General features: G+C 40.2%; 1 protein-coding gene across 2 annotated transcripts in view; it reads right to left on the bottom strand.

Annotated features, from left to right (window-relative positions):
• Nucleotides 1-26,128, bottom strand: part of PIWIL2 (piwi like RNA-mediated gene silencing 2) — a 94,298-nt gene that overhangs the window by 16,799 nt on the left and 51,371 nt on the right. For both annotated transcript variants that reach the window (XM_004270644.3, XM_033429695.2), the window contains exons 10-19: nucleotides 24,443-24,631; nucleotides 23,782-23,866; nucleotides 23,009-23,098; nucleotides 21,383-21,523; nucleotides 18,808-18,921; nucleotides 17,400-17,588; nucleotides 14,780-14,881; nucleotides 14,123-14,239; nucleotides 13,452-13,540; nucleotides 12,241-12,346 (exon numbers count right to left, since the gene is read on the bottom strand). In XM_004270644.3, the coding sequence (XP_004270692.1) occupies nucleotides 12,241-12,346; nucleotides 13,452-13,540; nucleotides 14,123-14,239; nucleotides 14,780-14,881; nucleotides 17,400-17,588; nucleotides 18,808-18,921; nucleotides 21,383-21,523; nucleotides 23,009-23,098; nucleotides 23,782-23,866; nucleotides 24,443-24,631 (1,222 nt within the window). The remainder of the gene's footprint in view (nucleotides 1-12,240; nucleotides 12,347-13,451; nucleotides 13,541-14,122; nucleotides 14,240-14,779; nucleotides 14,882-17,399; nucleotides 17,589-18,807; nucleotides 18,922-21,382; nucleotides 21,524-23,008; nucleotides 23,099-23,781; nucleotides 23,867-24,442; nucleotides 24,632-26,128) is intronic.

The raw sequence follows: 26,128 nt of genomic DNA on the forward strand, positions 1-26,128 counted from the left end.
TGATATTTTCATTTATTACATTTAGAAGAATTTCTATATGATTCTTTAAATTTTTTTTAAAAATTTATTTATTCAGACATAATCCACACACCATATAATTCATCAATTTAAAGTGTAAAATTCAATGTTTTTTAGTATATCCACAGATATGTAAAACCATCACCACAATTGATTTTATAACATTTTCATCACCTCAGCAAGAAGCCCCACACTCTTAAACTACCACCATTCTACCCACCTCCTATTCTCTCCCCAACTTAGCCCTAAGCAACCACTGACCTACTTTCTGATTCTGTAAACTTCCCTGTTCTGAACATTTCTTATGAATGGAATCATATAAAACGTGGTCTTTTATGACTGGCTTCTTTCACTTAGCATAACATTTTCAAGGTCCAAGTACTGCTTGCTATTTGTTCTATATTCTTTTCCTTTCTTCCTTAAAAAATTTTTTTGTTATTTTCTCTTCTCTCATTTTGATTGTTACATAACTCTTTTTTCATTCTTTTAGTGGCTACCCTAGAAATTACAACATAGCTCTTAGTGTATCAAACTGTAATATAAATTAGTACTTTCACCTTTTCCTCAACAATTCAAGAAACTAAAGGCACTGGAACTTCATTTACTTCTTCCAGATATACACGCTATTACTGTCATCAATTTGAAATTTATACACACAAATGAATATATATCCACTCAAAAACATTATTATTTTAGATGGTAGGTATTCATTTAAATTTATCCCCATACTTGGCACTTTTATTCCTGTATTTATTCCTTTAACCATTTCTAAGTGTTTTCTGGGATAATTTTCCTTGTAGGTGAAAAATGCTCTTTTGTATTTTCCTTCAGTGCAAATCTGCTGGTGACAAGCATTCTCAATTTTTTATTTGCCACAAAGTGTCTTTTTTCACCTTATTAGAAGTTACTTTTAGTGGATATTGGATTCTATATTGGTAGTTATTTTCTTTCAGCATTTTGTAGCTATTATTTTATTATCTTGTGGCTTAAACTGTTTCTTTTGACTAGTTCACTATTTGTCAATTTGTTGCTCCTTGAAGGTAACCTCTTTTATTTTCCTTTGACTTGCCTTAATATGTATATATATATTTGTCTTTACTTTCAACAGTTTTACTCTAATGTGCCTAAGTGTACTTTTCTTTTTATATCTTGCTTGGGATTTGTTGGATTTCTCGTATCTGTGACTTAATGTCTTCTAACACTTTTGGAATATTCTTTACCATTGTTTTTCTGCCCTCTGCTCTCTCTAACCTCCTTCTGGACCACTTACGTGTATAATATATTTTAACTCCATAACTCCCACGTCTGTTGCCTTGTTATATTTTCTAACCCTCCGTATCTCAGTGCAGTTTGATTATTTTCTTCTTATCTATCTTTCAATTGTCTCTTAATTTCCTCAATTAAGTCTAAACTACTGTTGCCCACTGTTATGCACAGAGCTGTGTTTCTCCAAAATTTGTGTTGAGGTCCTAACCTGCCACACCCAAAATGTGACTGTATTTGGAAACAGATATTTAGAGAGGTTATTCAGTTTTAAAAAGGTCACTGGGGTGGGCCCTAATCAAATATGACTGGTGTCTTTCTAAGAAGAGGAGACTGGGACAGAGACACACATGCAGTAGAGACCATGTGACACAGAGAGAAGACAGCCATCTATAAGACAAGGAGAGAGGCCTCAGGAGAATCCAACCCTGCCAGCACAGCATCTTTTTTTTTTTTTTTTTTTTTTTTTTTTTTCAGCACAGCATCTTGATCTTGGACTTCCCATCCCACAGATCTGTGAGGAAATAAATTTTTACTGTTTAAGCCGTTGTTCTGGCAGCCCTAGCAACCTAATACACCCATTCACTAAGTGTTTAATTCTGGTTATTATAATTTTTAGTTCTAGAAATTTCCATTTTTCCCCAGTTTCTGTTTGCTAAAATTTTTTTTTTTTTTTTTTTTTTTTTTTTTTTTTTTTGCTGTACACGGGCCTCTCACTGTTGTGGCCTCTCCCGCCGCAGAGCACAGGCTCCGGACACGCAGGCTCAGCAGCCATGGCTCACGGGCCCAGCCGCTCTGCGGCACATGGGATCCTCCCGGACCAGGGCACGAACCCGTGTCCCCTGCATCGGCAGGTGGACTCTCAACCGCTGGACCACCAGGGAAGCCCTGCTAAAATTCTTAATGTTGTCTTCCATTTCTCTGAACTTAAGTGTAGCTATTTTAAAATGTGTCTGACTACTCGTCTATCTGAATCCTCTGTGCATCTGGATCAATTATCTCTTGGTTTTCTTAGTTTTTCAGTCCCTTCATTTTCTCTCTTGTATTCTTGGTTATTATTTATTGATTGCTAGATATTGCAGAAAAATCTGATGCCCAGGATAATGTTATCTTCCTTCAGAGGGTTTTTATTTGCTTTTGGCAAGTGGGCAGTAAAACTAGCAGTCAGAGTTCATCTGAATCCATATTCAAGGACTAGTATCATTCAGAGTTGATCTACCTATAGCTCTTTACTCCTAGTTTGCAGCTCTTCAGATTCACAGCCCAAATAGTGGGGAGAAGACTCACGACTACCACTGGCTTGGGGGCCCTGGCCTCCAGCTTTTGATCCCTAAGTCTTCAAAAGTGCTCCACAGCTTTTCAATGTTTCAGCTGCCTCTTCCAGAATTAGCATATTTCCCTAAAGAAAAAGGACCCAAATGCAGCTCTCATCATCTCTCTGGGTTTCTGTCGTTTTGTATCTTCACCTACTTATTCTTCTTTGCTTCATTAACTTCTCAATTAAATTCAAGTAGATATACATATATATGTATATGTATTCATATAATAAATACATGACATATGTATGTGTATATACACACACGTGTGTATATATGTAATATATATATTCAAAAATATATACACATATGTGCCTACATGTGTGTATAATATAAATATATTCCTTTTTAAAAATTGCCAAACATAGCACAGACATACCTCATTTTATTGTGCTTCACTTTATTGCACTTTGCAGATAACTGCATTTTTTTCCACAAATTAAAGGTTTGTGTCACCCTGTGTTGAGCAAGTCTATCAGTGCCATTTTTCCAACACATTATTTTTCAATTAAGACATGCACATTTGTTCATTGCACACTTAACAGACTATAGCATGGCATAAACCTAACATTTATATGCACTGGGAAACTAAAAACTTTGTGCCTCACTTTAGTGCAGTACTAGCTTTACTGTGGTAGTCTGGAACTGAACCCCCAATATCTCTGAGGTATGCCTGTATTTACAGTATTGTTAATAGAAATAACATGGCGCCTGGAATGATACTGTTCATACGGAGAAGATTCAAGTTTGTTTCTTCCAGGTGTCTAGAGTATTAGCACTATGAGAAACTTAGAAACACTAGCACGCTGGATCATCATATCTGATTCAAAAATTTAAAATAATTCAAAGATGAGCTGCAGTTTGCTTTCAATCACCCTTATTCCTAGAATGTAGCCCTTTGGGGCCCTAAAACAAAATGATGGAGGTTTTCTAGTGCAATCTACCCTTAGTGGGTTCTAAACTCTAATCACTGTCCACCTAGAAAAGCACTTGCACTTGACAAAAGCAGATTGTCAAAAGCACTCTTCAAGAAATATTTCTTGAATGAGAAAGTAAGGACCTCCAAAAATCTGTTCAACCATAAAAGCAACAAGCACACTGCACAAATGGTCAAAATCAACTTTTTTTTAGAACTGTGGAAACTAACCAGAGGCTTAAAACAATCTGAACAGCATTTATTCAATGAAATTGGCTGAATCTTGACCTTTGTGGTGTTTTAACTTGCTCTATTCATATTCCCCTTTCTCTGCGGTAGCTGTGACACCTGCAGCCTCACTACCATGGTAACTGAGAAAATAATCTAGCAATCACTGGAGGGTGCAGAACATTCAAGGCATTTGAAGAAATCTTTGTCCTGTCATTAGCTGATCACTAAGCTAAACTAAGGGGAGATTTCAGTGGCTACACACAGTTTAGATTACGAAGATTACAGAATCGGGCCAGGGAAAGCATCGAAGAGCAACAACAACAATCCCTGGGGGTGGAGATTTGATTTGCAGAGTTGCCAACATTATATCAAAAATGTCTAGGGACTTCCCTGGTGGTCCAGTGGTTAAGAATTCTTCTTCCAGTGCAGGGGACACAGGTTGGATTCCTGGTCGAGGAACTAAGATCCCACATGCCACAGGGCAACTGAGCCCACGTGCTCTGGAGCCCATGAGCCACAAATAGAGAGAAGGCTGCGTGTCACAATGAAAGATCCTGCATGCTGCAACGAAGATCCTGCATGCCACAACTGAGACCCGAGGCAGCCAAATAAATAAATAAATATTTTAAAAAAGAAAGACGGCTTCCCTAGTGGTGCAGTGGTTGAGAGTCCGCCTGCCGATGCAGGGGATGCGGGTCTGTGCCCTGGTCCGGGAAGATCCCACATGCCACGGAGCAACTAGGCTCGTGAGCCATGGCCGCTGAGCCTGCACATCCGGAGCCTGTGCTCCGCAACAGGAGAGGCCACAACAGTGAGAGGCCCGCGTATCGCAAAAAATAAATAAATAAATAAAAAAGAAAGAAATGTAGCTTTAAATAAATTTTTTTTTAATTAAAAATAAATATGTCGGGCTTCCCTGGTGGCGCAGTGGTTGGGAGTCCACCTGCCAATGCAGGGGACACGGGTTCGTGCCCCGGTCCGGGAAGATCCCACATGCAGCGGAGCGGCTGGGCCCGTGAGCCATGGCCGCTAAGCCTGCGCGTCCGGAGCCTGTGCTCCGCAACGGGAGAGGCCACAACAGTGAGAGGCCCGCGTACTGCAAAAAAAAAATAAATAAAAATAAATAAATAAATATGTCTAGCTTTCAATAAAAAATTATGAAACATGCCAAAAAATAGTATACCACAGCCCATTCACGTGAAAAAAAGTAGTTAATAGAAACTGTACGGGGAGAAGCCCGGACATTGGTTATATTAGACAAGGACTTGAAATCAACCATTTTTATTTTATTTTATTTATTTTTTAAATTATTTACTTATTTATATTTATTTTTGGCTGCTCTGGGTCTTAGTTGCTGCGCGCAGGCTTTTCTCTAGTAGCGGGGGCTACTCTTCATTGTGGTGCGCGGGCTTCTCACTGCGGTGGCTTCTCTTGCGGAGCATGGGCTCTAGGTGCACAGGCTTCAGTAGTTGTGGTACGCAGGCTCAGTAGTTGTGGCGCACAGGCTTAGCTGCTCCACGGTATGTGGGATCTTCCCAGACCAGGGCTCGAACCTGTGTCTCCTGCATTGGCTGGTGGCTTCTTAACCACTGCGCCACCAGAGAAGCCCCCCACCATTTTTAAATAATGTTCAAAGATCTAAAGAAAACTATATCTAAAGACCTTAAGGAAAATCTCACAAAGTAAAGACTACCAATAAAGATAGAAACTGTGGGCTTCCCTGGTGGCGCAGTGGTTGAGAGTCTGCCTGCCGGTGCAGGGGACACGGGTTCATGCCCTGGTCCGGGAGGATCCCACATGCCGCGGAGCGGCTGGGCCCGTGAGCCATGGCCGCCGAGCCTGTGTTTCCGGAGCCTGTGGTCTGCAACAGGAGAGGCCACAGCAGTGAGAGGCCCGCGTACCGCAAAAAAAAAAAAAAAAAAAAGATAGAAACTGTAAGAAAGAACCAAACAAAAATTTTGGAATCAGAAAGTATAAGTGAAATGAAAAATTCACCAGAGGGGCTTAAGAGCAGATGTGATCAGGCAGAAGGAATAATCAGTGAACTAAAAGATAAATCAATCAAGATTATCCAGTGTGAGAAACAAAGAAAAAAAGGAAGAAAAATGAATGCAGCCTCTGAGACCTGTGAGACACCATCAAGCATAACAACATACGAATAATTGGAGTCTCAGTACCAGAGGAGAGAGAGAAAGGGGCAAAAGAGTGTTTGAAGAAATATTGGACCAAAAATTCCCAAATATGATTCAAAAGTTAACTGACACATTCAAGAAGACTAAAACATACCAAATAGGATAAACTCAAACTTGATCTACAACATCAGCCCTTCCCTGGGTCTCCAACCTGTTGGCCTACCCTGCAGATTTTGGACTTGCCAGCCTCCATAAATCACATGAGCCAATTCCTCAAAATACACACACACACACACACACACATACACACACACCCCGTATTGATCTGTCTCTCTGGAAACCCTAATATAAAATTAGCACAGGACTTCCCTGGTGGCACAGTGGTTAAGACTCCACCTGCCAATGCAGGAGACATGGGTTCAAGCTCTGGTCCGGGAAGATAACACGTGCCGCGGAGCAACTAAGCCCGTGCGCCACAACTGCTGAAGCCCACGTGCCTAGAGCCCGTGCTCCGCAACAAAAGTCACCGCAATGAGAAGCCCACCACTGCAACAAAGAGTAGTCCCCGCTCACTGCAACTAGAAAAAGCCCATGCACAGCAACAAAGACCCAACGCAGCCAAAAATTAATGAATTAATTAAAATAAAATAAAATAAAATTAGCACAGAGAAGGAGGGACACCATAGTACCAGAAAGGAACAAATTTTTGTGTACTACTGAAATCAATTTGGTATTAATATGAATGAGACTGTTATAAACTAATATGCAGAAAAAGCATTTGATAAAAATCCAACACACTTTCACTATAAAAACACTCAGCCAATTAGGAACAGAAAGAAACTTCCTTAACATGATAAAGTGAGTCTATGAAACACCCACAGCTAACATCATACTCAATGGTGAAAGACTTAAAACTATCCCCCTCAGATCAGGAAAAAGACAAGGATGCCTGTTTTTACCACTGTTATTAAATATTGTACTGGAAGTTCCAGTCAGAGCAACTAGGCAGGATAAATAGATAAGGCATCAAAATTGGGGAAAAAAGAAGTATGACTATTTCTATTTGCAGGTAACATGATTCTATATAGAAAAATCCCAAAGAATTGGGGAAAAAAATCTACTAAAGCTAGTTAAGTTCAGAAAAGTTGCAGGGTTAAAGATTAACACACAAAACAATTATGTTTCTATACACCAGCAATGAACAATCCAAAAATGAAATCAGAACTATTCCATACTCAGTAGCATTCAAAAGAATAAAATACCCAGAATAAATTTAACTGAGGAGGTGAAACACTTGAACCTGGAAACTACAAAACATTGCTGAAAGAAATTAAATACAACCTAAATAAATGGAAAGACATCCTGTGCCCACATATTGCAAGAGTGAATATTATTAAGATGACAACACTTGCAAAGTGATCTATAAATTCAATGCAATTCCTATCGCAATTCCAATGGCCCTTTTTACAGAAATGGGAGTGCCTATTCTCAAATTCATATGGAATTCCAAGGGGCTCTGAATAGCCAAAACAATATTGAAAAAAACCCTGGAAGACACAGACTTCCTAATTTCAAAACTAACTAAAAAGAAGCAATAATCAAAACAGTGTTGTACTGACATAAGGATGACATAGAGACCAACGGAACAGAACTGAGAGTTCAGAAATAAACCCAAACATCCAGGGCTAACTGATCTTTAATAAGGGTGCCAATACCATTCTATAAAGAATATAGTCTCCCCAACAAGTGGTGCTGGGACACGTGGATAACCACATGCAAAAGAGTAGAGTTGGACCTCTACCTCACTCCACATACAAAATGTAACTCAAAATGGATCAATGACCTAAAGGTAACAGCTAAAGCTCTAAAACTGTTAGAAGAAAACAGAGGCATAAATCTTCATGACCTCAAATTTGGCAACAGAGTCTTAGATTTGACAGCACACGGAACAAAAGAAAAAATAGATAACAGGACTCCATCAAAATTTAAAACTTTTGTGCATCAAATAACATAATCAAGAAAGTGAAGACACTCTACAGAATGGGGGAAAATATTTGCAAACCGTACATCAGACAAGAGTTCTGTATCCAGAATATGTAAAAATAAAAACAAAAACTCTTACATCTCAAAAAGAAAAAGACAAATAGATCAACTGAAAAACAGGGAAAGGACTCAAAAGGACTTCTCCAAAGAAGTTATACAAATGGACAATAAGCACATGAAAAGATGTACAACATCATTAGTCATTAAGGAAATGCAAGTTAAAGCCATGAGATACCACTTCACCAGAGTTACAATTAAAAAAAGGAAAATAAGATGTGTTGGCAAGGATGTGGAGTAGCTGGAACCCTCCTATATTGCTGATAGGAACGTGAAATGGTGCATCCACTGTGGAAAACAGTTTGAGGGTTCCTCAAAAAGTTAAAGAATTACCATATGACCCAGCAATGTCACTCCTAGGTATATACCCAGAAGAACTGAAAATAGGTACTCAAACTAATACATATACAGGCATGTTCACAGCCTGTATTATTCATACTATTCACAATAGTCAAAAGGTGGGAACAGTACAAATGTCCATCAGTGATGAATGGATAAACATACAATAGAACATGATTCATCCATAAAAAAGAACAAAGTAATAATATAGTCTACAATTTAGATGAACCTTATAAACACGATCAATAAAAGAAGGCAAACACAAAAGATCATGTATTTTATTATTATCTCTATATAATATACACAAATCCACAGAGACAGAAAGCAGATTAGATGTTACCAGGAAGTAGGGGGAAGCGTGAATGGGGAGTAACTACCTCCTTCCAGGATCAGAAAGTAGTTACCAGCAAGCTGATATCTTGGTGTGTCTGCTCGAGCGGTACCTGGGTCCATGAAATGAGTGGACACTGAGGGCTGAAGCAATGAAGAAATGGGCTAAATCTAGACATATTTTTCTCATACCCTCTGAAGTGCAAAATTCCAATAAACTGTTCTGTCTGCCAAGAGGACAGAGAATGCAGATGGCTCTGGGGTCAGATTCCCTGAGGGGAAGGCCCCGCACACAGTGGCAAATTGGACTGACTCTGCAGCTCCAGGAGATTACAAATTTGTTCCTGACAGAAACGGACACCTATTCTGGACTGGGTTTTGCATATCTGCTGGTAGATACAAATTCTCAAAATACTATAAAAGAACTAAAACAGAAGACACTATACCAATCTGGACTGCCAAGTCACATTTCCTCAGACCAAGGAACACACTTTCATCCCCAGAGTAACAGTTTGACAGAAAATCAGAATGAGCAACTGAAACATTTATTGTTTAAAATGAAGGGAATAAAGGTGTGAAGGGCTAGCTTACATGATTTTATGAGTGTGTACTCATATTCAACATGACAGGGGCCAAGGGAATGTCCCCACTAGATAAACTCCTCTCCTTTGCTGGGGGATCTAAAGAACAAGGGGTGGGGAAGGATGCTGCTATGACAATACTTTTTGTTTTCCTCCACATGACGTTAACCCTCTTTTTTACTATCTGATGCAGTGGTTCTCGGACCAGGACTGCAACTTTGGGTGCTAGAAGCTGTGATGAACCATGCATTCATTTGCTAGAGCTGCCATAACAAAGTACCACTAACTGAAGTGTACTGTTCCACCGTGCTGGAGTCTAAAGTTTGAAATCAAAGTGTTGGCAAGGTTGTTTCCTTCTGAGGGCTGTGACAGAGAATCTATCATTCTGTGACTCCTGGTGGCCTCATGTGTTCCTTGGCTTGTAGATGGTGCACTCCCTGTGTCTTCACACTGCCTTTCCTCTATGTGTGTCTGTCTCTGGGTCCAAATGTCCTCTTTTCCTAAGAACACAGGCGTAATGGATTAGGGCCCACTCTAATGACCTCATCTTAACTTGATTATCGGCCAAGACACTCTTTCCAAAAAAGGTTACATTCACTGGTACTGGGGTTAGGACTTCAATATCTTTTTAAGGGGGCACAATTCAACCCATAACAGTCCCTAAGCAAGAAACTGTAATTAGAGTTCCTAAGGGCCTAACGGTGTGGACTGTGCCTTCACCCCCTCGGGCAAAATTGAGGTTCACAGGACACGCATCTATATTGCCTAGGAGGTGAGACAGCCCACTCGTTCTGACCTATGTAATCCTACCCTATGTGAATGGCAGTGGACTGAGGGGGAGGCAATTGCTAGACTAGTATTGCTGGCAGCATCCTAGACCAGCACAGTGGCTAAACCTAATGTTCCATTTAAAGGTGGAAAAGTTTGGGTATAAATACAGAGAAGGAAGAATGGTAGTTGAGGATAAAGGAATGAATAAATGGTTGTGCAATGAGGAAAATACAATATTACATTGGTGCCTTAAAAGACACTCAGAGCAAGAGGTGACATTGTCTGTTAGCTCAAGTATACCAATGTCTGAAATGGCGAATGAACTGCTGCTTTCAGAACCTGACAATGTTGAATGGAAGCCTGCAAACTAAAGTGGCATGGCTCTGGGAGATATTTTGGTCCTACAATATAATGACGAACTGAACTAATTATTCATGCCTGCGTGGGTCTCTAGTAATGTGCCACTGCTGACTCTTATATTTCAGGTTATGTCTACTACCACCCTGCATCATGATGTAGGGTGACCTTGTTGGTAAGATTCAACTAACCTTGTTGGTAAGATTCAACTATACCATGTATATAAGTCTTATGATAATACCAATGTTGATAAGCAAATATATTGGGAAATTGGGTTAAAGCCTCCTCAGGATGTAATATAAATGGAAAAACTACTGGCCTGAGGAAGAACAGGACTAGCTAACCACCAGCTAACTTCTATGCTAAAGAGTTCTGCACAAGTTTATTGTAAGGTACAAACAGTGCCTTACAATAGATGAAGGGGGGAAAGAGTAATTAGTACAGAAATATCAGAATAAATGTAATGGCCTTATAGAGCATACCAGTTGTTTCTTTAAGTCCACCTCTACCCCACACTGGCTCCTCCAAAACTCAGGCATATTCACAATGATACTACTACTTGGCTTACAGAATGCAGTGGAAGTGACACTACATGGCTTTCAAGACTAAGGTATACAAGGAAACACGGTTTCTACCTGGCTCTCTCAATCTCTTGGAATGCTCAAGCTCTGAACCCAGCCACCATGCTGTGAGGAAGCCCAAAGTAGCTCATGTGAAAAGACCACATGAAGGGGCCCAAATGGAGCAGAACTGGAGCCCACTGTGCCATGTCCAACTTCCTGACAGCAAACATCATAAATGCTCACTGCATGTCACTAAGTTTTAGGGTAATTTACTACAGAACCATCCATAACCAAACAGTGCTCAAGTAATTTACAACCCAGAGGGAGAGATAAATAAGGATACAAACAACTAATAAAAGGCAGGATGTGATAATCACTACACAGAATGTTAACAGAGGGCCTTGGGAGAGGATCATAAAGAAATAAGTCTAGCTAAGGGATGGAGCAGAGGAGGGGAAATGAGAAAGGTTTCACAGAACTAATCTTTGAGCTAGGGCTGAAAAGACATACACAACTTTGCAGGCAAACAATAGCGACAACAAGAAGGAAGGTGTGAGTGGGACTTCATAACAAAGTAGCATATCACATGGACCTCTACAGGGACAAAATTTAACTTCTGGTTTACAAAATCTCTAATACTGAAACAGTACCAAACCATTGGAAGGACACTATAGGAAACGTTATTCTAAAATGAAACAAGGTGGAGTTCTAGAGATTGACTTTAATCATGCGAAATCATTAAATTTCTTGCTGTTTAATCTCTATGCAAAGGGCTAACACTGAACCCTAAGAAATGAAAGCCACTTATCAGTGCTTCCTTTGATGTACTGGCCAAGGCAAAACCCAGTACCTTGCTTGCTCACTGTTCCAGACCCAATATCAGCTTAATGACAGCAATTCTCCATGGTTAGCATTCTTTGGAGTTCTAGGGGTGATTTTCAGGGAGGCACTGGTCTTGAACTTAAATGAAAAGAACCAGTGCCTAATGACAGCCATAGAAAGCTGAGAAAATTAATAAGCTGCTCTAATTACTAAAATGTACCCTGACTTTCCTGATAAGGGCCTGAAGATTATGCACACAGGCATCAGACTGACAACCAGGGAAATAATCATTACTTACCAAATCAAATCAAAGCACTGAGCTCTTTAAGCTGCTCTGTACAAGTAGAAGCCTGAAAACAGTGCTTCTGAGCTGCCTGTCAGTCTGTTTAGGAAACTCACCTTCGAGTTGGGATCCCTCTCACTAAATCAGACTTCCTCTTAAAGTGATCAGGAAGGCAAGCCTTAAAAACCCTGATACTTTAGAACTGCTGTTCTCCTTACCTCATAGAACTTTTTCAAGGAGCCCACCAGGCACAGCTTCAGGCTATCCACCATCTCCTGATGAGGCATCTGGAATACCACTCGTGAATACCATTTTGTGAGGGTGCTGGGGCAGAGGCAGAGAGAGAAAGAGAGAGAGAGAGATGAACACACACTCACAAAGGAAGGCCCACAGCTGAATGTCAGCATACACAGGCTTCTCCATGCACCAATCACACAAGTACCGAGCAAACGCATTTATGTTACATGTAAAAACACACACTGATGTAGGGAAAAGATACATGTAAGCCAGCTACAGAATATAAAAATACAGGCATGGGCTTCCCTGGTGGCGCAGTGGTTGAGAGTCCGCCTGCCGAGGCAGCGGACACCGGTTCGTGCCCTGGTCCGGGAGGGTCCCGCATGCGGCGGAGCGGCTGGGCCCGTGGGCCATGGCCGCTAAGCCTGCGCGTCCGGGGCCTGTGCTCCGCAACGGGAGAGGCCACAACGGTGAGAGGCCCGTGTACCGCAAAAAATAAATATATAAATACAGGCATAATTGTGGATATCTGCTACAAAACTGCTTCCAATTGAAAAAATTTAACAACCTAGATATCCACCAACAGAGGACTAGTTAAATAGTGCTATAGCATATAATAAATTCCATGCAGCAGTTAAAAAGAACTGATGGAGATTTATTTGCGTCAATACAGGAAAATGACCAAAATATACAGTTTAAGTACATAAAAGAAGATGAGGAACAGTATACATAGTAATGTGCCACTTGTATGTGTATACCAGCTACCTATATGTTAATATATGCATAAAAGAGTACCTAAAAGTATATACATACTCCAAATCTTTGGTGGTGGTTAATGAAAGCTAGACCATGAGGAATTTTCACTTTCTAAATTTCTGGAGATTTTTGCATGAGCATGCTTTATTTTTACAATCAGAAAAAAACAAACAAAACCCCTCATTTCTAGGGGAAAAAACCCTCCACCAGCAAGACACAGACCCCATTCTGAAAGAGGTTACACTGTAGTCAGGGAACAAACTTACACATGTGATAAGAGATTGTACAAATTAATATCATAGGAAGATAGAGAAGGAAGAATTTCAGTATACTTTTACTATAATATTAAATATTCAAAATTTTTTTCTGGCTTTACAGTAAGATTAGGCATTAAAATAAGGTAACCAAACACAATAGAGCCAGGAGTGGTACTTACAGACTGATGCTTGCGACAAAGCCAACCACGGAGCGCATGCTTCTGCTGGGGTTGTGGTAAACATCCACCCCGATCACCATTAATTGTCTCTGGGTTAGAAGACAAAAACAAACCAAAAATCCAAGCAACACATCACCCCATCTTTAATTGTTATCTGAACCCCAAAGCAACATACGAAAATAAGTTCTGGGAAAGGAAGAGAAAGAGTGCAATCAACTTGATATTTTTTAAACACTATGAACAAAGTCAGAGATCGTCAAGACCAGGGACTGGCAAACTTTCTGTGAAGGACTAAAAAGTAAGTACCTTAGGCTTTGTGAGCCACACCGTCTCTGGAGGAACTATTCAATTCTGCCATTACGGCACACGAGCAGCCACAGGTAGTACGTAAAGGAGTATGGCTACGTTCCAATAAAAACGCATTTAAGGACACTGAAAACTGAATTTCATATAATTTTCATGTGTCTGGAGATATTAGTCTTATTTTCTTCAACCACTTAAAAACGTGAAAACCATTCTAAACCTTGTGGGCTATACAAAAACAAGCAATGAACCACTCAGACTAGAAGCACTGAGAATGAGGAAAATTCTAGGCAGAAAATTAGGAAAATAGCTAGGTAGGACTCTCTGGGATGCTGAATTGAATGAAGACATATCTCAGCATCACTCACCAGAGGAATATCCACTCCCCAGAGCTCACCACCCAATTTACAGTTAATCTGAAGTAAAATTTTCTGGGCCACACTCTGAAGCCTGGTGGGCTGGCCAATGGTTCGGACATTGATGACCTGTAATAGAGGGGAAAGCGGACACTATCAACCTTTCAAACAATGTAAACAATTCTAGAGCAAGTACTACATTTGTTTAAGAAACTCCGGCTGGCAGATAATACACTGGGTACTAACAGTTCTAATTCTAGAGTTTCTGGTCAGGCATGTTGTGTGTGTGTGCACACACACGACACAAATCAAAACCAAAAAACAACCAGCCAACAAAAACTTTCAAAAAGATCTCATGCAGATTAAAAAAAAAAATTAACCTCCATAGGAAAACCAGCTTTCTCCTTTCAAAGGAAAGCCTATACTCTCAGAACCCAGTCATGTGAAACCACCTGGCAACTCACCCATGAACAAGCAAAAGTGCTCATTTGGGAACATGAAAGCAGCATTTACAAAGAACATCTGCTATTAGCCAGGTTACTGTAACAGGAAAGTTTCACCAGATGGGTCTACATACGCTGGCTTCTAATAGTTACTTTAGTCCCTCTTTTCCAAGCCTCAAGGGAGGCTAGAGTTTCCCTCTGTGCCTCCTGCCCAGTTTCCACTCACTTGCGAGGGCACGGGAGTCTGCACACAGCACAGCTTTTTAATGGCCCTGTAGAGATCGTCACGTGTGCCCATGATGATGCAAACAACCATCTGTATCTTCCCCTTGAGGAGATAAAGTATATATAAGTCAGGCTTTGGAACTCTGAGCGGACCTTGATAGGGCTCCAGTCAGGGGCAGTTCAAGAGTCTGCAAAGCCACAGGACCTTTAGGGTAAAGAGAGGACTGAACCAAAGACGGGGGACATTCCAACACAGAAAAAGGTCCTTGAACCTGAGTGAGTATTTGCTGGGTTCCAGGCTTCTTCGCTTAGCTACATAACATGTTAGTGTAAGTTACCTAGAGCTGGTCCTGACTACCTGATTAATTTATTAGGACACTTAAGATCCCTGGAAAAGAACCAGGCTTAAAAATATGCAAGGGTTTCTTATTAGTTGATGCTTTCAATGCACTATAATGTTTTTTGCCACTCTCTTTAGTAAACTAAGCACCTTATTACATTCATGCCATAGAACTTTAACTAGGAAACATGGGATACAGTACCAGAAGAAAGGATTCAGAGCCAAATGCAGAGGAAATGAAGCTACTGTCAAATCCATAAGTAGATCTTCCTAACTTTCCGATTAGGAGAGAGAATGATATTGCCAGAAGAATATCTTATATCAGCATCTTCTACCTCTCACTGCTTAAGAGATCTGACATTAAGAACAGAGGATCCTTCAAAATCTGAATAAAGTAAAGTAGCACACAAGTGAAATGAAGTTGCCAACACTTTATGACAGAAACAGAAATCAACAGTATACTATTCCAAATCAAGATTAATTTTAAATGAAGACTTCTCAGAGGACACATGTTCCAGCAATCAGATCAAAGAACTTCCGAAGTCACGCAGAACATGGGCTGCATGCTGGGAGCCTGTGGGCTGGATCTAGGAAACAGATGTGGTTTTTCAGTCCCTATAATGATTCACAAGTCTTTTTAAAATTACCATTTAAACATAGGTAGGTGTACACATATGCAAATCTAGACTTTTGGCTTCTATTGAAAAATAAACAAACTAAAAATCAATTTGACAATGCTGGGCTGTTATCTGCAGTCATGGGGTTTACTCTCTTTAGTTCCCTAGAGTCCCCTCCTGGCCCACTTCACTCCCACAGACATCTGAGTTTATGACCCTGAAACAAAGAGAATAATAAAACAGAATGCCCTAGAGATGGCAGAGAGACAGCAAGACCAATAGGAGTCAACATTATGAATGACACTCATATCCATGCTACATGAAGACTGTTGGCAGTGCACTCTCATACATAAAAGAGGCCAAGTCGTGAGATGGGGGAGCTGAGGTGCTCAGCTGGGTTTTTCTTTTGAAAGCAGGGCAGAATTTATCAATGATCAGGCCCGGGGGAGGCCATGGCAGAGTAAGAAGGCATGGGAAGTCAGGAAGAAAATACAAAGAAAGAGAGAACATGAGTGTGCTGCTACAGATGACACACCCAGAGCGGTGGATGAACAGAGAAAAAAGTCATGACTGACTAGTATTCTAGTCAATACTAGAATATCAATTCTAGTATTGATCTCACAAGAACTGACTCTTCAATTCAAGGACTAGTTATTTCCAAAAACTTTTGGTCTGCTTTTTTTTTTTTTTTTTTTGGTATGCGGGCCTCTCACTGTTGCGGCCTCTCCCGTTGCGGAGCACAGGCTCCGGACGCGCAGGCCCAGCGGCCATGGCTCACAGGCCCAGCCGCTCCGCGGCATGTGGGATCTTCCCGGACCGGGGCACGAACCCGTGTCCCCTGAATCGGCAGGCGGACTCTCAACCACTGCGCCACCAGGGAAGCCCTGGTCTGCTTTTTTTCCCCTCCTTAATGTTCTTCCCCTGTTTTATGTATGAACAGATAAGAACTGCTGGCCTGAACTACTGAGTTGTGAACACTATGACCTGCTCAGCTCCAGTAGTCCCGTTCGGCTATCTGGACCAAGCTGATGGGCCCACTGCCAAGTTCATCACTGGAGCAATGTGAATCTTGAGTCAAACCAGACTGTGACAGCTCAGTACTGAATCGTGCAAGATGGCACCTGGCCCAGGAAATTGCTTTCTGAGCACAACATGTTCTATATAGATAAAAAATTGAAGTTAAGTCAGCTATTATCTCAGCCAATTACGTGAGGAACAGAACGCTGGAGTGAGTGAGAGTGCCAACAAAGGAGGAGAGAAGCGAAACCAACCAAAGGGCATAACGACTACTTTGTTAATTCAGTATTTCACGTGCACATGAGTAAGATACAGATTCCTGGATATCATCAACAGCAGATCAATAACCAAGATAATTTAAAATCAAGTATTCAAGGGCTTCCCCGGTGGCGCAGTGGTTGACAGTCCGCCTGCCGATGCAGAAGACATGAGTTCGTGCCCTGGTCTGGGAGGGCCCCACGTGCCGCGGAGCGGCTGGGCCCATGAGCCATGGCTGCTGAGCCTGCGCGTCCGGAGCCTGTGCTCCGTAACAGGAGAGGCCACAATGGTGAGAGGCCCACGTACGGCAAAAAAAAAAAAAAAAAAAATCAAGTATTCAACTATTTCAGAATGGACATCCTAAAAATTTACTCAAATTAATTTATTACCTCAGCTCCCAGCATGGATTGAATGGTTCTGACATAGGTCTCTATGCGATCATCCTTCAGTTCCACCCAGGCTGGCGGGCTCATGCGTATGCCGATGGGGCCAGCTACCTTCTCTAACATCATCACCAGTTCTCGGGCTTGATCCATTGCTCTCTTTGGGTAAAACAGCGCCCAGAAATGCATGGGGACCTAGGAGCAACAACAAGCTATTTTTAGTACTTCCCACAACTTCCCCAACACCCCAACTTCATATCAGGAGATGTTATTCTAAAGAACAAATTGCTTTTCACTCTCTCTGTTTGAGTCCTGTCTTATCTAATGCTGATTACTAATGCAGATGTGTGTGATAAGTAAATTGTGGCACAGTCTCACAATGGAATATTACACAGCAATGAGAATAGAAGATCTGTAACTATACCTAACAGCATGGAGAAACTTACCAAACAAGGTTGAAGAAATGAAGCCAGACATGACAGAATATATACAGTATGGTTTCATGTATATATTAAGTACAAACACAGCTGAAAAAAATCAATGCTGTTAGAGGTCAGAATAGTGGTCATTCTTGGGTTGGGTAAGGGTGCCAGGTAGGTAGTAATTAGGAGCATGGGGGTGGGGCTTCTGAGGCACTGGTAAAGTTCTGTTTCTTAACCCTCAGTGTTGATTACACAGATTTAACTTGTGAAAATTCATCAAGTTATATACATAAGTGTACTTTTTCTTTAAATATATTTAAAAAAAAAAGTTTTAGAAACAAATGTGTGTACGTTATGCACGGCCATAGAGACCAGGTGAGCCAAAAACATTTAAAAATAATTATATACTGGGCTTCCCTGGTGGCGCAGTGGTTGAGAGTCCGCTTGCCGATGCAGGGGACACGGGTTCACGCCCCGGTCTGGGAGGATCCCACATGCCACAGAGCGGCTAGGCTCATGGGCCATGGCCGCTGACCCTGCGCATCCGGAGCCTGTGCTCCGCAACGGGAGAGGCCATGGCAGTGAGAGGCCCGCATACCTCAAAGAAAAAAAAAAAAATACCATTTTGTTCTTTGGTTGCCTTGGTGGGAACTGTTTTAATTTTATTTCTTTCATGGAAACCCTAGGGAAAAAGAGGAAGGAAAGAGAAAAGAAGAAGGAAGAACAAAGAGAGAGTGGGTAATAGGCTGGCACTGAATGAATTACCACGGCAGTTTATTTCCTTGTCCTAAGTCTGTGGTCAAGCAAAGGGGTTCCCTCTACCAACTCATCAACTCGCTCTTGTTCAAAGGACCTCTGTTTTGTAAATAATTCAGGATGGGAATTCAGTTGGTACTTCCTCTCAAAAAGAGGACACTAAATAATTCCTGCTTCCTAATTTCCACACTTCTAGGAATACTGGAACTCTCTTTACCACCTCACAAGTCACTTACAGTTAAGATGGAAAGGTCTCTGGTTACTTCCTTAATCCAGTTTAGTTCCTGAGATGTGATAAATGATGTATTCCTTAAGTTAATTCTTTCCATTGGCAGAACACGTCCTTCAATCTAAACAGAAAATAAAGTGCCTATGACATGAACCATCTGTAAACACTATTTAGGAAAACGCTGATACTGTTCTGGGGCCTGGTCAACTCTACCATATAGACCTGTCCCTGTCATAACTTCTGAAAATGGTAGAAAAATGCAACTGTTAGCAGTTAAGAGTCCACGTCAATACAACTCTGGACACACATACAGGTGAATTTTGATAGGCGCTGCTCTTTAATTATTGCAGCTTCCAACATGGTCCACAAGAAAGGAATCAGAAAACACTGTCTCTTCAGAACCAGGGAATTCATGTAAAATGCCTATAAATACAAGGTGAACAGGAAAATAATCTTTAAGAATATTTTAAGGGAAAAATTTAAGTAGAAAATTAGAGAATATTTCTTAATAAGGCTGAACATAAACTACTATTATACTTTATACAAAAGAAAAGCAGGAAAAAAAGCATAAATATAATGAAAGACCAAATTAAAGTTAATAATAATGAATCAATTAGATCTAAATATCCAAAAGTAAGAAGATAACTAAGTTGATGACATATCAATATGATGGATATTTGCAATTATTAAAATAACTTTCTAAGTGCATTTAATATAATCCTGTTTCTGCAAAAAATAAATAGTAATGTATGCATTATAAAAACTGAATGAGTCCACATTTAGTAATGACTATCTCTGGGGGAATATGTAATTATGTAGGATTTTTACTTTTTATGAGCTCTACTCCTTGCTTTCTTAAAAATGTAACAAAATACTTATTTTACCTATAATCAAAAAAAATTTTAATGATTTTCTTAATATTATAAAAATTTAACACAAAGAATAACAATACCTGTATTAGCAAGAATGTTCACCTTTGCTTATGAAAGTAAAAAACTGAACCTTTCTACAAGGCAGTTGGTAATATGTAATAAAAAGTACTAAAAACATAAATGTCCTCTGACCTAACAATTACACTTCCATAAATCTGACTATGAAAATAAACATCATGTGCAAAGATTTAGTTATAAGGATGTTCACAGATTCACTATTTATAACAGGAAAATACTAAATTCAATTTGAATGTAAAAGAATAGGAAATTATTAATAAAATGAATATCTGTTAGCCATTAAAATATTTAGAAAAATATTAAATGACATGGAAAAAAGTTCTAAATAAACTGAGTAAAAAAAAAAAAAGAAAAGGAAACCATCTGAAAACATGCTGCATGTGATTGTGTGCATACACATACACACAGACAAAAAACACTGAAGGATATATACCAAAATGTTAACAGTGTTTATTCTGATACAGCATGATTATGGATAAACTTTTCTCTTCTCTGGCTTAAGTTTTCTGCCTCTTCAAATAATATTTAATAACATGAACACATGTTCAAGATATAATAATAAATGAAAAAGAAGATGCAAAACCATATAGTTATAAGCACAATTTTTTAAGAAAAGATTCATCCTCACAGAAAACAAAATATATTGAAAATAATATCATCTTTTATCATCTTTTATGTGTCTAAAATAAATCACTAAGATATTATCTTTGGGTGATGAAACTACTGATGTTTTTATTTCCTTCTTTACATTTTCTACACAGTACCCACATATTCTTTATTGACTTTCCATTACTTTTATTTAAAAAAGAAAAAAGTAAAAAGAAACAGTTTTTAACAAGGAGTCAATTCAGAGTGCAAGAGAACTAGAGAAAAGATAAAATTAATTATTTTGGTATAACCTAGAAAGAAAATTAAAAGTAATAAAAGCTAATATTTACTGAGCACTTGCTAGTGTCAGATAGTATGCTGAAGATTTTACCATTTAGTTCCTTTAACTCAATCATTATCTTTATTTCACAGATAAAGAAAATAAGAGATACTAAGCAATTTGTTCCAAGTAACTTAGATGGCAAGTGGTAGAACTGAGATTCAAAGCCAAGGACTTCACCACCACCTCATGCTGCCTCTGCACTATGGCTCACGCTGCACAAAATACAACAGAATGGACTCAGGCAAATTGCAGGCAGAAAGGGCCATGCGAAAATTAAAATGTTCAAGTCTGAGACTTTATGCCTAAGGAAAGAATGAGAGTAGTATATTCAAAGAAACGCAAGTTAATTACTGGGAAAGATAAAGAAAAACGTAGGGGGAAAAATGGAAAAAGACATAGAGAACTTTAAGAATAATTTGGTTTGGAAAACTAAAAATGAGGTAAATTTTAAGTCAATATTCCTTTTGCTCGACTGGAAATTAACAGCTCAGATCCTGGGAAATACAAAAGAAAATCTGTAAGAGATACTAGCAAATTAAGTCAAGGAAATTCAAGTAGTATGACTAGGACCAAAAAAAAAAAGTGTAATTATAAAGCAAAAACTGCAAAATAAAGACAAGATAGGAAGTTATCACCTAGTCTCACAAAGCTCTAAAATCTTTGGTTAATGCTGTTTCCTACCATCATATTTTCTGGTTTACCTTATGTACATCCTTCTGCAGACAGAGTCCCCAACGTGTCAGTTCACTGTTGGCTGTCTCATTTTTTGAAATTCTCTGTAGCAAGCATTTCAAAGCATTATGGTGCTGTTTGGGGCTCAGGTTGATCTGCTGGGTCAAATCCTAAATAGAATCAAAATGGAGATACTAAGTTATTACCTTCTCCAGTATGAGGTTAAATAAACCCTAATGTATAACAAATTTCCATAGAAAACCTCCTTCCCATTGAAATCTATAGAAATTTAAAAATATCTCCAAGGACTTTAATAAATATCTCATGAATGTGAATGAAGTATGAGGTTAAAATGTTAACCACTGGGGTTTTTTACTGAAATACAGTTGATTTATAATGTGTTCATTTCTGCTGTACGGCAAAGTGATTCAGTTATACATATACATACATACTTAAAAGTAAGTATTTAAAATTGTCACTGTTTTTTTCTTATGACATCTAAATCTTATTCTTTTTCTCAAAGCCATGTAAGGGGGCTTGATTACATCTATTTAATATCTGGGGGCGGGGGGGAATGCCCTATGCCAGGCATGCAGGCCAACATAATGGAATGGAAAAACACATCCAGTCTTATACTTTATGTCACATGATACTAGCCACTTAATGTCACCATAAGACACTTGTTAGATCCAGTGTATGGCCCATAATAGGTGTTTTCTAAATATTTATTCTTGAATGAATATCTAATAGGTGTGCATGAAGATTCTGAATCACAAAGTGAGTTCTTTCTTCATTCTTCTGGAACTAATGAACTGTGCAGCTGTTGCTCCCTGTGTGGCAGTCATTAGGGCATTGAGTCTATGGGGCTATACAGGTAGCCCCATAGATCATAAAATCATTACGTTACTGAGAGCTGTAAGGAAGGAGCCTTGACCTACATACTAAAAGCAGAAGTATCAGAAGGTAAACATGAAAGACGTCTCTTACAGAAATTCATTTTAGCTCTTTGTGATGTTACTAAAAACAATACGTGGCATCTGAGACAGGGCCGGGGTTCCAAAACTAGGACAGACAAGGACTGAGAGAGAGGCAGCAGAGCAGTGTGAGGGTGGAAAGCCCCAAGCAGACAGTGTGGAGGTGAAGCCCTTGGGGTCTAGACCCACACTGCTGCAGACATCTCTGCCTCCCAGCTATTTCCTACAAGACTGTGCCCAACATGAGACTTCCAGGACACCCCGAGCCCCACAGTGTAAACTTCTATCCTTTAATTTCATCCTCTCACTTGTTGACTTTTTGCTACATTATCTCCTCCTCCCTTCAAATAAACTGAAGGCTTACAGAAATGTTAAAAAAAATTCAGTGCTCTCAAAGAACCTCATTTATGGTCATATGACCAGCTTACAGTCATCCATCTGATTGGCGAGGGTGATGCCAGAACTATTTGTTTCCTTTTACTTTATAATCCAGTCGTTCTACTATTGTAACAACATTCCAAAGAAAGTTCGGATTGGCTTTTTCACAGTGTGTGGGAAGGGACACAGATTATGCTTTATATAGAGGAAAAATGAACCTGCCCAGGTGACGTGCAAACCTGGCCCAGCTCTAGCTATATCTGCTATCAAAAAGGTCTTCGGTTCAAAGCAGGCACTTCTCACCTTCATGGCTCTAAAGTCCTTCTTCATCTTCTCAGGGATTCCAGTCATGAAGGAAAGCTCAGGCAGCAGCAGGATTTCGCCTTTTAGCAGCTTTGAGGAGAGAACAGAGGGAAAGCAAGGCAGTAAAAGAGAATCTTCTTCCCCTGACCAGTACAAGAGCTCCCAGGTCCAGAGCTGGTCTTGCAGGTGTACCACTGGCACACTAAGGAACACAAAACCCCAGAGAAGAGGGCAGGAAACACTACAAGTGTTTTACCCTTTTCTCCCTCAAATCATGATAGCCTGTTGTATTAGGTAAAGAGAAAAATATTCAAATTGTCAAAAGGAGAGAAAAAACTAGAAAAACTAAAAGTGTTCCACTTCGGCCTCCAGATAAGCTGAGACAATACCTCCTATCAAGCTGGTGCCTCTGTCTCATCTTAACCTATTGATCTTCATTCTCTACTCTGAAGACAGAGGCACTTTTCCCTGGCTCCCAGTTCTATTAAAATGCCTGTAACTTCCCTAATGGACCCAGTGTTTTCATCTTCTTTAGCACTAAACTCTCCTTATTCCTTAACCTAACTCGCTCTATGGATGTTTAGTTCCTCACTAAGGAGACTGCAAAAGCAACTCTGGCTAGAGGAGACAGACAAAACCCTACACAGCTTTCCCCAACCACACTGTAATCATAGCTCCACTGTAATCATAGGTCCCATGGCTCCCAGGGCTGATGGGTGGAGAACTTAGATGGAAGCATAGGCCTGACACCCTGAACCCCACCTCCAACTCACCATCCCTTGGCTATTCTGTCGCTCACTGGGCCTGTGGATCAGCAGTGGCTGGTCCTTTTCCTTTATTGTGATCCCATAGTTTTTGCTAGAGCCGAACAGAGGCAGGGGAAAAAGTCAGAAGCAGCATCACCACTCTTATGGCATCACAGTCAAAGTGTTAACCAGGACTGAGGTACACAATCTGCATTATACCCTTGTCAAGGATCCATCAGAAACTCACCATAGCATACACATAACTGGAAAAAGCAGGCTCAAGTTAACATTGCAATTAAATAGAGGGGAAATAGGATAACAGTCCAGGAAAGAATTTGTTTAAAAACTGTATCAGGTTCAAGGACTTAGGTAACTAGAAAGGCAAAATGATAGTCAAATGATTAATGACTTGAATTTAATCTCTCCAAACAGACTTGTAACCAAAACAGCAAAGGAAACACAATTCGAAGCCCTGAGATTAACTTATGAAATAACTTCCAAAAAGTACTGAAAGAAGTAAAACTGTAAGGGTAGCAAATTCAGATCAAATCCCACAAATGAGCTCATCAATCTTGGGTGCATTACCAATCCAATTATTTTTGGAGTGTCCTGCTGTGTGCCACTCCTCCTACAGAACAGGAGACTACGGCCCCAACCCGCAGGCCCAAGCCCAGTCTCTTCCCTCTACCTGTAGTATTCCAAGAATGTAATCTCCTTCCCATCAGACATCGTGAAGCTATCTTTTGGAGTCTTATTCCAATCCACATCATCAACACGATAGGTACGATTGTTGTATCGGGTTATGACAATACTGCCAACCAGAAGCTTAGTGCACTCGTCCTGGAAGTCTTCTTTGTGCTCTTGGTACATGGCATGCCTTTGGAAAGAGACAAAAGACCTTTGGATCATATGCAGTATACACAGAGCAGCATGAAAGGCACAGGGGATGCAAATAAGTACTTTAGAGTTACAATCGCAACTATATAGCACCGAAAGTTTCCAGCTGTCTCTTTTAAGAGATAGGACCCTCATCTCTTTCCTTTTTAACATTACCCAAAAAAGTGAAAGGATAGGGCTTCCCTGGTGGCGCAGTGATTGAGAGGCCGCCTGCTGATGCAGGGGACACGGGTTCGTGCCCCGGTCCGGGAAGATCCCACATGCAGCGGAGCGGCTGGGCCCGTGAGCCATGGCCGCTGAGCCTGCGCGTCCAGAGCCTGTGCTCCGCAACGGGAGAGGCCACAACAGTGAGAGGTCCGTGTACCGCAAAAAAAAAAAAAAAAAAAGTGAAAGGATAAAAATGAAATTAAAAACAGCAACTATAAATTGACAAAATTCACTGTATTCCTTAAAATAAGGTACACTGATCATCAAAATAATTTGTATCATTATTAGGAGATAGTCTACAGAAGAACAATAAAACATTCTTTAAACTATATTTGCCCTTTCTAGCTGAAGGAAGAAATTACAACTACCTATCAGAAGACACCACTGGTGAAGATGCTAAATATGAAGAGATGAAAAGACTCACCACAGACAAATGTACTCTCGAGCCAACCTCTATAACAGTGCCATGAACAAGGTAACAACAGAAACTCACAGAAAGCATGTCTGAGCATGCACAGGAAGTCAAGGAAAGTTTACAGAGGCAGGTGATACTTGAAGGAGCAACCTGCCAGGCAGAGACGCCACGGCAGCCGGTAAGTAACACCCTAGGCAGAAGTATAGGTATGCAGGGGACAATCAGGGATCTGGGACTGGGGCGAGCAAGGAGGTGAAAAAGGGTCAGAAGACGGTCAGTGTAGGCTGAAGACAGACAGGGACCAGATATGAATTCCTTTGTGGGTCAGAGCATGGACTCTTCTATGGGCCAGTGTCAACTACGGTACATTCCTCAGGAACACTGGTCCCTTGAGAGGTCCTGAGGGGGGGTGAAAAAGGTTCTACAATCAAAAAAGTTGAGTCCATTCTGCATAATATAATCCCTTCTTAGAGGTTCACAACATACATTACCACATCAGGCTGATAAAAAAGAGAAACATATTTAGTTTCATTTACCTACAAATTTATTGAACCACAGACTCTTCCTTCCCTTTTCCCTCACTGAACATCTATTACCATTGTAGGCAATTAGTATCCTGCAGAACTTGCTGCAGTAAGTGATGAAAAACCATCAGAAACTTGAAACAGTTCAACACTGACTACAGACCCTGGAGCCAAAGCCTAGGTTCAAATCTTGGCTCTGCCACTTAGCAGCACGTGAGACCCTGAGCAAGTTACTTAACCTCCTTGTGCCTCAGTTTCCTTGTGTGAAAGTGGAGTCAGAAAAAACCACCTAACTCACAGTGTTGCTGAGAGAACTCCATGACTTTATACA

Source organism: Orcinus orca, chromosome 6 (assembly GCF_937001465.1).
Source record: "Orcinus orca chromosome 6, mOrcOrc1.1, whole genome shotgun sequence".
In the NCBI taxonomy this organism is placed as follows: Eukaryota; Metazoa; Chordata; class Mammalia; order Artiodactyla; family Delphinidae; genus Orcinus; species Orcinus orca.